The sequence below is a fragment of the Eretmochelys imbricata genome, chromosome 2 (genome assembly GCF_965152235.1).
Source record: "Eretmochelys imbricata isolate rEreImb1 chromosome 2, rEreImb1.hap1, whole genome shotgun sequence".
In the NCBI taxonomy this organism is placed as follows: domain Eukaryota; kingdom Metazoa; phylum Chordata; order Testudines; family Cheloniidae; genus Eretmochelys; species Eretmochelys imbricata.
In genome coordinates, this window is record NC_135573.1 from 56,238,411 (window position 1) to 56,253,484 (window position 15,074).

General features: G+C 42.9%; 1 protein-coding gene across 7 annotated transcripts in view; it reads right to left on the reverse strand.

The window, feature by feature from the left end:
• GDAP1 (ganglioside induced differentiation associated protein 1) overlaps window positions 1–15,074 on the reverse strand; it is a 54,711-nt gene that overhangs the window by 18,667 nt on the left and 20,970 nt on the right. For 3 of the 7 annotated variants that reach the window (XM_077810106.1, XM_077810105.1, XM_077810108.1), the window contains exon 2: window positions 283–585. The exons of 3 other annotated variants lie outside the window; for them this stretch is intronic. In XM_077810106.1, coding sequence (XP_077666232.1) covers window positions 283–393 — 111 coding nt within the window. In that variant the 5' untranslated portion in view covers window positions 394–585. Of the gene's footprint in view, window positions 1–282; window positions 586–15,074 lie in introns of those variants that run through there. One more of the 7 variants, XM_077810112.1, reaches the window with a different exon arrangement.

Consider the following 15,074-nt stretch of genomic DNA (forward strand, 5'->3'; position numbering starts at 1 on the left):
TCGAAATGATCACAGTCCCCTGGAGGCCTTGCAAGCCTTTCAGGGCCTAAAAAGAAAGCTTTGTGGCCTTGCCCCTCACCATCTCTTCCTCCTCCCTCTCCAGATCTAGGCAACAGCGCTACTTCCCTCTGCCCACGCCTAACCATCCAGATTGGGACCTGCAAGGCAAGGCCACTGAGCTGCGGCTGCCGCCGCCACGCCCCAAACGGGGCAGCAAAGACGCGAGGGATCTGTCCAGGTGCTGATCCCTGCTGGCACCCCCGAAAGCAACCAGGCACTCACCTTTTGGGAGCAGAACGAGTGCGTCCAGTGGTACAGTATTAACTTAGCCTCTGCCTTGCAGTCAGCCAGGAGCACGCTGCCCGCTGCCGCGCCATCCTCCTGCCGCGCCATCGCTCCCAGGGGCTGAGCGGACTCAGAACCGGCTCCCCAGCGGACCGGGCTCCCCGGCGGCTACGGAGCGTGCGCCGGCGCTCGGAGCATGCTCCGTGACAGCCGCTGCCCTCGCACGGCATCGGTACCTGCGCCCTGGCCGCACCGGGGAGGAAACGCAGGAGCGGGCGGGGGAGGGGCAGAGATGCAGGACTAGGAAGAGAAAGGGTGGAGGGGGGCAAAAAAAAAAAAAAGTGGGATCAGATTGTGGGGGCTTGTGCTGCATCCATGGACAGTGCATCACTGCACCTGCCACCCCCTACACAGGGCTCTGGCGTGAAAGCCCCAATCTAGCCCAATGCCTAGAATGCGTGGAAAACCCAAAGCAGCTGCCGCCTAGAGAGCTGATGCACTGACTGCCCCCCCCAATATTGGCAGACATGATTTGGGTGTTTAAAATAATACATGGGTAAGAAACTGTAATTCTGGTAAGGTACAAACTGCAGGGCAGAATCTGGCATAAAGAACATAAAGTCCCTCCATAACCAACAACCATGGCTGTGTGTGTCTGTGTCCCATCTTTACACGTGTTTATAGCCCTCAGCCAAGAATGGCCAATTTGCTAAGTTTCAGAGTAACAGCCGTGTTAGTCTGTATTCGCAAAAAGAAAAGGAGTACTTGTGGCACCTTAGAGACTAACCAATTTATTTGAGCTGTAGCTCACGAAAGCTCATGCTCAAATAAATTGGTTGGTCTCTAAGGTGCCACAAGTACTCCTTTTCTTTTTGCAATTTGCTAAGGTTAGCCCAAAACATTGAGGACCCAGCCCTTCAATGTGTATCCCACGTCCAGCATGTTGAGCTAAATTAAACAGAATGTTCCTTATACAGGCATAAATATATATACATGGAAAAAGTCCACACTTCAAGGAAGTTCATTTATGCTTGATGAATAAATGGATGTTTTAACAATCACATGATTACACAATGACGCTCAAGGAAAATACGTTTTGCTGCAGAGGAAAACCATGATGGACGTCATCATCCAGCAAGAACATTAATCAGACTGTGTTACATTACCTTACCCACCTGTGTTTCTTGTATTGTTATTATTACATCTTCATATTTGCTTTCCTTCAGCCAGGGAGTCAATGCTCTTGAATTTTTAAGGGTGACATACAGAGGAAATAAAAAGATTTTGCCTCCTTTTTGTTATCTACAAGGAATAAAGAAGGCCTGAAAAACATATGATGGTAGGATTCAGCCATACACATCAGAAATTTCTCCCTCCATTCCAGGATATGAGGAAAAGTGAGGGGAAGCAATTTCTGACAGTGTCACCACCATGTATCAGAAATTATGTCCCCTAGGCCAGGAAAATGCAGAAAGCATTTTTTGTGGATGAGTAAAGATGGTACATAGCTTAGATCTTGCAGCTAGTAGGAAATCGGATAGGAAAGCCTTTTCTGGGACTACCCTGTTTCACACTAAATACTCCCCACAGCTAGGGCAAGCCAAACCGGAATCTAGGATGTTGTGAGTTCTAGGCCCTGTTGATACTAAGTGTGTTTCATTTCATTTTAAACATAGTGGGTAAAATCCTCACTCTACTGAAGTCAATGGAAGTTGAGCCATTGGTGTCAACAGACCCAGGATTTCACCCACTATTCATAGCCACTTACCTCTGTAATGTAATTGTGACCAAGGCATTTAAATAAGGAGGGAAAGGGGGAAAAAAGAGTCAGCTCCCACCCCTGTAATACTCACAAGAGTGAGGCACAATTACAGTCTTTGGATTCCCCTGAACCTAAGGACTGTGGCAAGGCCAGCATCACAAACAGCACAAACTTCCTCAGACGAGGTAAGCAGTGACCCTACACAGCCCCTCCCCTTTGGGTACTGCTCAATACAGTTCTGGGGGTACATTTTGTGCCCTGCAACAAAGTGATCAAGGGGAAGTTATGATTCTTCTGCAAACTCCAGGCACAATGCCTCCCAAAGCTCACATTGGGAAGTGTGGACATGACAGAGGCATACAAAATAATGAAGGGTATAGAGAAGTTAGAATGGGTGTTCCTATATACACTCTCATAACACAAGTACAAAGGGACATTTGATGAAACTGAAAGACAATACATTTTAAACTGATAAAAGGAAATTCTTCTTTATACAATCCAAATTAAACTGCGGAATTCATTGCTACAAGACATAATTGAGATCAAGAGTTAATTGGGGTTATATAAATATCTATCTATATAGCTAAATGTCCTCATAGTTACATCAGATAGTACAAAATATAGAAAGGATATAAACCTTCATAGTTTAGGATACTATCTTAGAAAATCAGGGTTATGTTATATTGCTCATGGATTTGAATTCTAATCAGAGCTAGTACAAGACAATTATAATCAATGCTACCATCTGTGACCTTGCTTTAAAAGCCTGGAAAAGCCACTGCAGAAAAGAAATTAGTCCTCCTGTTAGGAGGGCATCATCTCAGACTTGAACTCTGCAGAACAGGAGAGTGTAATTGGCATGGCTCAGGAAAGCTTTCCTAGATGAGAATATTTGAATGTCTGCTCTGCAGTTTGTGAGGAGCTAAGAGAATAAGAAGACACACTGGGGCACTTAAGAACATTTCTCTTTCTAAACTACAATGGTGTCTTTCTGTTGACTTCACTGAGAGTTGGATCAGCCCCCAGAACTACTACTCAGACAAGTCATATAAATGTATAGTAGTGCCTAAGAATTATAAACATTCCTTCAGATTTTGTACATTAAAATATGGGGAATCCAATATTAAATTTTCCATAGTATGTTGTCTGAGAGAAGTGAAAGTAATTATTTGTACATGATAACAAATCTTCATAGCCCAGTAGTTCTTTGACTTAGTATTTATAGCAGTGTTTAAGTAGCCTTAATTATTTCTGATGCCTTCACTGTTATGAATTTTCCCTTTAACATGAAAAATAAGAAGCATATCAGCTCACTGAGAAATTCATTGTCTGCAGTACTCGGTCTGTTGTCCAGTTAATTCTGGAATTTATGGGGAAATGAGGGATCATTTGTTTATTCAAATACAAAATATCAGAGATTTTTTGATATATTGAAGATCATCCCAAACAGATGGCCCTGTTCTCTATTGTTTGTATACCTCAAACTCCCATTAAACAACCATTCACTCTAATGATAATTTTGGGTGTGCAAAGAATGGAGATCAGGTCCTGCCTAAACACTGTGGCTTATATATTTTATTCAGTGTTTTGTTACAATGTCTGGCTGTGCAAATGTCTAGTGCTTGAATCTGTAAACACGTATGCCTATGATTAACTTTAATCACGAGTACTCTCATTGACTTGAAGCAAACACTGTGTAATTAAGTGCAGATTATTTATTATTAACTAATAAAAATGAATTTTTGTTGTATTTCGGGTGAGCTGTTACCTTGGGAAACAGAAAATTCTTCCTTCCTCCCTTGATGTATTTTTCTCACATCCCTGAGTGCAGCTCTGGAGGAATAATATAACTAAAGGATGTACCATCCAAACAACAAGCATTTACTAATTTGAATACATTAATGTTTAGAAATTAATGAATAATATTAATTCTAGTAAAGCACAAAAATTGTTTCCTTACATGAATAGCATTTCAAACAAAGAAATGCCGATGAAATTATAAGAAACATGTTTAGAAAAGCAAAGGTTTTTTATCTGGATATGTCTAACATGTCTTCCACTGTAGTAATGGTTTGAATGATCATGAGTTAATTCAGTTTCAGGTAAATGGCAGGATAAACTAAAATAGGTCTGCAGCTACGGTTTGTGATTTCAAAAGGGCAAACCTGAAAAAAAAAATGAAGGGACTTCCTTGAGTTCTACTGTCCACTCCACTTCCCTAAGTATCTGAATGTGGAGAAGGCTTGGAATTACTTTAAGTCAAAGTTGCAGAAACTATCTGAAGCATGCATCTCAAGCAAGGGGAAAAATTGTAGGGAAGAGTGTCAGACCAAATTGGATGAATAAGTATCTCAAACAGGTTATTAAGAGATAGGAGAGAGCCTACAAGGAATGGACCAAGGGATGAATCGGCAAGGAAAGCTACCTCTTGGAGGTCAGAAAGTGTAGGGTAAAAGTGAGAACTGCCAAAAGCCAAGCAAAGTTGGACCTTGCAAAAGAAATTAAAACCAACAGTAAAACGTTCTTTAGCCATATAAATAAAAAGAAAACCAGGAAAGAAGTGGGACTGCTAAACACTGGGGATGGAGTGGAGATTAAAGATAATCTAGTTATGGCCCAATGCCTAAATGAATACTTTGCCTTGGTTTTTAATAATGGTAACGAGGAGCTTGGGGGTAGTGGCAGGGTGGATAATGGAAACAAGGATATGGAGGTAGAAATTACCACATCAGAGGTGGAAGCCAATCTTAAACAGTTTAATGGGACCAAATCAGAAGGCCTGGATAGTCTCCATCCAAAAATATTAAAGGAACTGGCATATAAAATTGCAAGCCCAATAGCAAGGATTTTTATTGAATCCATAAAATCAGGGGTGGTACCCTATGACTGGAGAACTGCAAATACAATACCTATGTTTAAGAAAGGGGAAAAAATTCTGTGAAATTACAGGCCTGTTACTTTGACCTCAACTGTATGCAAGGTCTTAGAATAAATTTTAAAAGAGAGAGTTGTTAAAGACAGAGGTAAAACGTAATTGCGATAACACATAAAATGGTTTTACAAAAGGTAGATCATGCCAGACCAACATGGTCTCTTTCTTTGAGAAGATAACCGATTTTCCAGACAAAGGAAATGCAGTAGATCTAATCTACCTGGATTTCAGTAAAGCATTTGATACAAGTCCTCATGGGAAATTATTAGTTAAATTGGAGAAGGTGGGCATTAATATGAGAATTGAAAGGTGAGTAAGGAACTGGTTAAAGGATAGACTACAACATATCATGTTGAAAGTGAACTGTCAAGCTGGAGGGAGGTTACTAGTGGAATTCCTCAAGAACTGGTCTTGGATCCGATTGCATTTAACATTTTCATTAATGACCTTGGTACATAAAGTGGAGTAAAATTTGCAGATGACACAAATGTGGGAGGTGTTGTCAATGTAGAGGAGGACCAGAGTATCATAAAAGAATATTTGGAGGACCTTGAAAACAAGTAATAGCAATGGGATTAAATTTAACAGTGTGAAATGCAAGGTCATATGCTTAAGGACTAACAACAAGAACCTTTGCTACAAGATGGGGACATATCAGTTGGCAGTGACAGAGGAGGAGAAAGATCTGGGTATATTGGTTGATCACAATTGGTTAATCCACATCAACTTGGGTGTATTAGTTGATGCAGCTGTGAAAAAGACTAATGCAATCCTAGGATGAATCAAATGAGGGATTTCCAGTAGAGATAGGGAAGGGTTATGACCATTGTCCAAGGCACTGGTAAGACCTGGAATACTCTGTGCAATCCTGGTCTCCCATGTTCAAAAAAGATGAATTCAAACTGGCACAGGTGCAGAGAAGGGCTACTAGGATGACCAGAGCAACGGAGACTCCCTTACGAGAAGAGACTTAAGGAGCTTGGCTTGTTTAACCCAACAAAACGACAGCTGACAGAAGAGGTGTTTGCTCTCTATAAATATATTAGAGCAGTGGTTCCCAAATTTGTTCTGCCACTTATGCAGGGAAAGCCCCTGCTGGGCCAGGCCGGTTTGTTTACCTGCCGCATCTGCAGGTTCAGCCGATCGCGGCTCCCAGTAGCCGCGATTCACTGCTCCAGGCCAATGGGAGCTGCTGGAAGCAGTGGCCTGTACGTCCCTCGGCCCGCGCCACTTCCAGCAGCTTCCATTGACCTGGAGCAGTGAACCGCGGCCACTGGGAGCCGCGACTGGCCAAACCTGTGGATGTGGCAGGTAAACAAACTGGTCCGCGTGGGGCTTTCCCTGCACAAGTGGCAGGACAAGTTTGGGAACCACTGTATTAGAGGGATAAACACCAGAGAGGGAGAGAAGTTGTTTAAATTAAGGGAAAAATGCTGGCACAAGAAAAAATGGATATAAACTAGCCATCAGTAAGTTTACGCTTGAAATTAAAGTAAGGTCTAGACTTCAGAGAAGTGAAGTCATGAACAGCCTTCCAAGGGAAGTAGTGGAGGCAAAAAACTTAACTTGTTTTAAGACTGAGCTTGATCAGTTTATGGAGTGGATGGGATTGCTGCAGTGGCATATGGCCACGACTGCCATTAGTAAATATGTCCAATGGCCGGAGATGGGACACTAGAGAAAGAGGGCTCTGAGTTCCTACAGAGAATTCTTTTCCTGGTGTCTGGCTGGTGGCCCATGTGCTCAGAGTGCCATATTTGGGATCGGGAAAAAATTCTTTTCAAGTCAGATTGGGAGGATCTGGAGGGGTTTCACCTTCCTCTGCATCATGAGGCCTGGGTCACTTGCTGGTTTGAACTAGAGTAAATTGGAGATTCTCTGTAACTTGGTGTCTTTAAATCAAGATTTTAGTATTTCAGTAACACAAAAAGAGGTTATGGGAGTGGGTGGGTGATGTTCTGTGATCTGCAATGTGTAGGAGGTCAGACTAAATGATCATGATAGTCTCTTCTGGCCTTAAAGTCAATGAGTAATAGATATTCCTGTGTTAAGAGAATTAAAGATATGCATGACATGTATGATTATCTTGCATGATCTTAGGGCTAACACACAAACCTTGGAGTCTAGTAATCTTGGTTCTATTCCTAACTTTGCCATAAACTTCTTGTGTGTCCTTGAGTAACATACTTAATTTGTCTGTGCCTCCATTTCCCCATCTGTAAAAGGGTGGTGATAATACTTTCCTACCTAAACCTAATTCACTTATGTTTATGAAGTGATTTTAGATCTTCTTACAGAAACTATTATATTATTATCTGAAAAATCCAATCTGTTTGGGCAGCAGAAATGTATTCTAGGAAATTCCTGTTTCATCCTATAGTCACACGCCCACACCCAAGTACAATAAAAGACAGGAGGCAAAGTGAGGAAATTAATCCCCACCACTTCTGGCTTTCTTAACTATCTCAATGTATCCACAAGCACATCCAAACCTTTCAATTTTTTTCTAGATTTAAGACACCAGCCACAGGTGCCAACTTTCAACTTTCCCCAGGGCGTGCGCCATCCCTGCTCCACCCTGAGGCCCCGCCCACACTCCATTCCTTACCCCAAGGCCCCACCCTCTCTCCGCCTCTTCCCGCACCCACTACGCCCCCTCCCTAAGGCTCCCCACCCCACTTTTTCCAACCCCTGCTCCTCCCCCTCCTCCAAGCGTGCCCCACTCTCACTCTGCCTCTTCCCGCCCTGTTCCTTCCCACCCCCAGTGCCTCCAGCCCACTGCCGAACAACTGATCAGCCGTGGGCAGGAGGCACTGGGGGGTTGAGGGAGGAGCTGATCGGTGGAGCCTGCAGAATAGCTGATCAGCGATGCCCACCAAACAGCTGATTGGCTGGTAAACACCCACAATTTTTTTTTCTGACAGCAACTTAGGACCAACATATCTGTATTTCCACACTTGGCCTGCATAAACAGTACTCAAGTTCAAAAGTTTTTTTATGGTGGAACACAAGAGATAGGGATTCTAAAACTTGGTGGGGTGGTTGGCCTGCTGATTTGCATATCAATAACCAGGACAGTTTTCCAACTCAAAACTATTGCACAGGAATACTGAGCTCAGAACCCTGGGAACATACCCAGGTTAGGTGAGCTGTGGTTGTACTGAAATTATTTTCCATGAGCTTTGTATAAAGATGTTTCTCTGAATAACCACAAGAGGTCCCCTTTTATCTAAAAATGTGACAAAATGCTGGACTTATTTATTTCTTCAGAAAAGTGCAAAAAGAATGAGGTATTATTCATATGTGCTTTTTCCTCTCCAGCTTTTCTTAAAAAATCTTCAAATGCACAAGCATGTTCCATCAAGAGAACCAAAAGCAGAAAGACATTCAGAACATCTTGGAAAGCCCTCTTCTCTAAGACAGGCATCCTGCTATAGCCCCTTTAATCCAAGTTTATTTGCCAAGAGACATCTTCAGAAAGCTCACATGGTTGATCAGAAAATTATTATTCATAATTCATTGCAGATACTTTTGTATACACTGGATATGTACCTAAGTACATAAAGGAGGAGCTGGGCACATATCCAGCTCACGAAACAAACAACAGCAAACTGAGTTGCCACCCAGCCACTTTTCAGATAAGAGATAGGTGGCCACTTTATCATTAAATCTTGCCTCTTAACTAATTATTTTTCTTATTTCTCTAGCATTTTTGCCTTTTCTTTCTATATGGCCTCACTTATAGAACCTTGATGTGGTGTGTTTTGATCTTCCTGTGTTGTACAGAAATATCTTGTTTTTCATTCTGAAAACAAAATATATTGGTTTTACTGCATAAACTTTTACATCATGAAGGTGCCCTACTGGCTCCACAATTGAATTGTTTGTGAGAATTACAAAAATTAATGCCTAAACAAAATTCTTTATTAGTAGTTTTTACATAAAATCTGTAGTGAAAATAATATTAATTTTTATACATATACTGTGACAAAGTTCCTCCTCTACCCTGGTGGGTCCTGCGCTTATTGGCAGATTTGCTCGCCTCAGAGGTTCACGGCAGCCCTCAGTTTGGCCACTTTCATGGCTTAAACCTGCCGTTCACTCAGTTAGCCTCATCACTGGCCAGCATGGGGAAAAGAAAGAAGAACAATCCTTGCAGTCTCTGCTGATCCACCTAGTGGATCGGGGAACAGGCCAGAGACATTCCTCTCTGGTGGAACCTACAGTCCAGGTCAACTCCTCCGGTATCAAGTAGGGAGTTGAGGGGATGGAGGGATGGGAGGAACCCGGGACCGCCCTCTACTCCGGGTTCCAGCCCAGGGCCCTGTGGATTGCAGCTGTCTACAGTGGCTCCTGTAACAGCTGCGTGACAGCTACAACTCCCTGGGCTACTTCCCCATGGACTCCTCCCAACACCTTCTTTATTCTCACCACAGGACCTTCCTCCTGATGTCTGATAATGCGTGTACTTCCCAGTCTTCCAGTAGTACGCCTTCTCACTCTCGGCTCCTCACGCCTCTTGCTCCCAGCTCCTCACATGCACCACAAACTGAAGTGAGCTCCTTTTTAAACCCAGGTGCCCTGATTAGCCTGCCTTAATTGAGTCTAGCAGCTTCTTGATTGGCTGCAGGTGTTCTAATCAGCATGTCTGCCTTAATTGTTTCCAGAAAGTTCCTGATTGTTCTGGAACCTTCCCTGTTACCTTACCCAGAGAAAAGGGACCTACTTAACCTGGGGCTAATATATCTGCCTTCTATCAGTCTCCTGTAGCCATCTGGCCTGACCCTGTCACAATACATACACAGTATAAGCAGTGTAAGTAAAGTCAAAACCAAATTAACAAGGGAGTAATATTCTGTAGAAATTAAGATCAGAGGCTGGAAATCAATATTCCCCCCCCCTCAAATTCTGCCACTTGCTTTGTGATTTGGCCAGAATACGTATAGTCAGAAGAGTGATCACTCTATGTAAAAATAGCAATTTCTTACTCAGCAGATCAGTTCCCATGTGTATTCAGAGTCAGATATGATTATTTTACAGATAAAAATAAGCTTTAGCTACTTTTTCACACCAGACAGAACTGCCGAGCCAATACAGGTACAGGAAAATTAGCTGGATTCTATTCTGACTCATACATCATTAGCTGAATTGTTGATTCAGTTCCAGTTGCAGAATCTGAATTACTAATGATGCAGTAGCTAATACAGCTATAGGAAAACAAGCTGGATTCTATTCTGGATCACTCATCATCAACACCTATTGACTAAGTTCCAGTTGCAGAGTCTGTATTACTGGTGATGACGCATGAGCCAGAGAGAACACAGCATGACTTTCAGATCCCAGGGAGAGATTGCAGTGTTGACAGAATAGATATCCTTTGACTGTAAACTTAACGAATTCATACTGAAAACTAGTGAGAGACAAGAAACATGGACCCTTACATTACCAATATGGGTATAACAACACTGCATATAACATTTTAACAGTCACACATCAAAGTATAACTACAATTCAGCCTATCTGTGCTTCAGTTTACCCATGTGTAAAACAGTGTAGGCAGGCTAAACTACATGACCCTTGTATAGCCTTTGGAAAATACTTGGAAGAAATCTTGTATAAAAGTGTAGAGTACTGAATTACTATTTTGCACCCAACCCAATACATACATGCATGTGTTTCACTAAACTGAACTATCTCTCTTACTTACTGAGTTACTTACAGTATCATATTCAATTCCCCTCAGACAGTTACTGTTCAGAACTCTGTCCTACATTCTCCAAATGCACAATCCCTCCCCTTTCCTACACAAAGGAATTTCTAATGTCAATATTTTCAACAATTCTTTAAAAATTGAATTTCTCCTCTGCGACTATGAAGATACTACTAATAAAAATCTAAACAACAATATTTTATTTAAAAAATTACTAGGAGCCCCAAACTTCCCTACTTTTCTGATGCTTATTAAAAATGAAACATTCAACTGTCCTAATGTTATCAATCAAATTTCAGATTTCAAATCAAATGTAAAATAGATCAGCTGACTGAGGTCCAAGGGCTCTATTACAAATCTTAAAATTCAGGCATTATTATTCAGACTTTATGTGATCTACCACTCTTATCTCCGCAAATAATCTTTTATCCCAACTATGCCTCCAGACTGTCGCAACTAACACATGCGATCAAACCCAAAGCTAACTAGTTGGAATCTTAATCCATGTCTCACTCCAGAACATAACGATTTTCGTTTATTTGTTTTTAAAAATGCACCTATCACATTGCTTCAGTGTGCATATGTAATACACTAGCTAGGGGGCTTGATCCTTCTTTTAGTGAAGAACAAGAAGGAAAAAAAATGTACTGAGACCTAAGGCTCAGTTTTGCAAACACTGATGCCCCTATTTAAATTTACTCACATTAATTTCAATGGGACAACTCACATGAGGAAAACTAAATGTGTGCTTAAGTGTTTTCAGGTGAATTTCAAGTGAATTTGACTATTGCTTATTATACTTATTATACAATCATCTTAGTTACCCTGTGCTCCCCACATTTTTTTTTGTTGTTGTACCTACCTGTTGCCTCTCATCTTATACTTCATGGGTAAGCTCTTTGGGATAAGGAATGTCTTATTACATTTGCACACTGCCTGGCCCCACTAGGGCACTGCCATAGTAAAAATAACAGTAAGTGTGCAAGGGACCATGTTTCCTTCTTGTCTTGCAGTTGGAATAAGAGCTTGCTACTAAGTACTAATAGAGAAACTCCTTTAGTGTTTGACCCAAAGCCCACTGAAGTCAGTGGGAGGACTCCGATTTAGATGAGATCCTTAAGGCCTGTCTTAATTCCAGTTGAAGTCAGTGGGAAAAAACCCATTGATTTCACTAAAAAGTGAATCTGGCACTTGTTAAAAATAGCATTTAAAAATGTAGTAGATCAATGTCAAATAAAACTAAGAAACTCAGATGTCACGACTAGCTAGAAACAAAAATAGTTCTGAAGAGTTTATCCTTCCCTATTATTCCTGAATTACATGATGTCAAATCAACTCCTCATTAGACAGCCTTTTCTATCCTTATGACAGGATGAATTTTTCCCAACTCTTAATTTCTTCTGTCCCTACTCCCTATCTTGTGTTCTTCCTGTTTTTTAATCTGGTCTTTTATTATTATGCACATTAAAATAGCACTACAGGCCCCATTGTGTTAGGCACGGTACAAACACATAATGAGAGCTCATTTACAATCGAAAGAGATGAGACAAACAAAGGTTTGCCCAAAGTTATGCCGCACACAAGTGGCAGAACTGGGATTAAAATCTAGGTCTCTTGAATCGTGGTCTAATGCAGACTCTCCACCACGCCACACTACCTCGCTTTTTGGGGCAACTCTTTTATTCCCACTAACCTCCTCATCTCATCTTTTCCACACACTCCCCATGCTTTCTTCTCATCTCAATCATGTTCTCCACCTCTGTCCTCTCTTATGCCTCCATTGTTTGTTCCATCCCTTAGCTTTGTCCCTCTCCCTTTGCTGTGCCTTCCCCCTCCCTCTTCTCCTTTCTGGTTCTCTTATCACATATAGGACCATAATATCCCTTCTTTTCGTGCGACTGGAGGGGGCAAGGTGCAGAAGAAGAGTTACCAGGAGGTTTCTGCCTCCCACCACACAAGGGCTAGGTACAAACACAAACCAAGCATTTGAGGAACAACCAGAGGAGCAAGGAGAGATGCAAAAGGATTGGTGCCTCATGAAGATGTGGAAAAGTAGCAGTGCTCACCCTTGGGAGAGACGGTGTACCCCACTCACTCAGCCCTGGTCTACACTACGAGTTTAGGTCGAATTTAGCAGCGTTAGATCGATTTAACCCTACACCTGCCCACACGACGAAGCCATTTTTGTCGACTTAAAGGGCTCTTAAAATCGATTTCTGTACTCCTCCCCGACGAAGGGATTAGAGCTGAAATCAACATCGCAGGGTTGAATTTGGGGTAGTGTAGATGCAATTCGACGGTATTCGCCTCAGGAAGCTATCCCAGAGTGCTCCATTGTGACCGCTCTGGACAGCGCCTTCAATTCAGATGCACTAGCAAGGTACACAGGAAAAGCACCAGGAACTTTTGAATTTCATTTCCTGTTTGGCCAGCGTGGTGAGCTCATCAGCACAGGTGATTATGCAGTTCCAGAATCGCAAAAGAGCTCCAGCATGGACTGAATGGGAGGTACTGGATCTGATCGCTGTATGGGGAGACAAATCCATCGCAAAAGAGCTCCAGCATGGACTGAAAGGGAGGTACTGGATCTGATCGCTGTATGGGGAGACGAATCCATGCTATCAGAACTCTGTTCCAAAAGATGAAATGCCAAAATATTTGCAAAAATCTCCAAGGGCACGATGGACAGAGGCTACAACAGGGACCTACAGCAGTGCCACGTGAAAATTAAGGAGCTCAGGCAAGCCTACCAAAAAACCAAAGAGGCAAACGGCCACTCCGGATCAGAGCCCCAGACATGCCGCTTCTATCATGAGCTGCATGCAATTCTAGGGGGGGCCCTTACCACTACCCCACCCCTGTCCGTGAACACCTGCAAGGGGGGAGTCTCATGCAACAGAGGTGAGGATTTTGGGGATGAGGAAGAGGATAGCGCACAGCAGGCAAGCAGAGAAACCGTTCTCCCCGACAGCCAGGAACTGTTTATCACCCTGGAGCCGATACCCTCACAACCCTCCCAAGGTGGGCTCCTGGACCATGAAGCTGGAGAAGGCACCTCTGGTGAGTGTACCTTTGTAAATATAATACATGGTTTAAAAGCAAGCATGTTTAATGATTAATTTGCCCTGAAGACTTGGGATGCATTCGTGGCCAGTACAGTTACCAGAAAAGTCTGTTAATGTGTTTGGGGATGGAGCAGAACTCCTCCAGGGACATCTCCATGAAGTTCTCCTGGAAGTACTCCCAAAGCCTTTGCAAAAGGTTTCTGGGGAGGGCAGCCTTATTCCGTCCTCTAAGGTAGGACACTTCACCATGCCAGGCCAGTAGCACATAGTCTGGAATCATTGCATAACAAAGCATGGCAGTGTATGGTCCTGGTGTTTGCTGGCATTCAAGCAATATCTGTTCTTTATCTCTCTGTTTTATCCTCAGGAAAGTGATCATCCCAGAGAATTGCGGGTGGGGGGGGTGTTAGTTGGGTTTGTGCTGCACATTAACCCAAAAACTGCAGCCCCTCCTTTTAAATGGCCAACCCAACGGGTGCTTGGTATGGGAAAGGAGGGTGCTGCTGTTTGAAACCATTCCCACATGTTACGACGGTTGAAGAAGCCGAAAGACTGTGGCTTACCATGGCTGCCTGCAAGCTGAATTCTGTTGCCCAGCCCTGCATGTGTGATCTCTCACACCAAACCAGCAGGCCCTCAATATAAGAGGCAAAATGCGATCTTGTACCGAAAGTACATGTGCTATGTAATGTTAACAGCTTGGTTCACCATGAAAGACTCTACCCATTGTTCTCTAAAATGTGTCTTTTTAAATACTACTCTCCTTCTTTTTCCCTCCCGCAGCTGCAAATGTTTCACCGCTCCCCCTATCATCTCTGTCCCAGAGGCTAGCGCAGATAAGAAGGCGAAAAAAACTGCACTCACGATTAAATGTTCTCTGAGCTCATACAGTCCTCCCGCACTGAAAGACCTCAGCAGAATGCGTGGAGGCAAACAATGTCAGAGTACAGGAAAGCAGAAAGTGAATGCTCTGGCATGAAGTCACTCCCCTTGATAACAGAACGTCAGTGATTGCATTGGCTACTTGGATCATAGCAGTCCCCACAGTAGACTTGCCCACTCCAAATTGATTCCCGACTGACCGGTAGCAATCAGGCGTTGCAAGCTTCCACAGGGCTATTGCCACTCACTTCTCATCTTGGTATTCCTGCGCTTCAGGGCAGGGGAAAGCAACTCACAAAGTTCAAGGAAAGTGGCCTTACACATGTGAAAGTTTCGCAGCCACTGTGAATCATCCTATACCTGCAACACTATGCGGTCTCACCAGTCTGTGCTTGTTTGCCGGGCCCAGAATTGGTGTTCCACTGTATCAACCAGCCC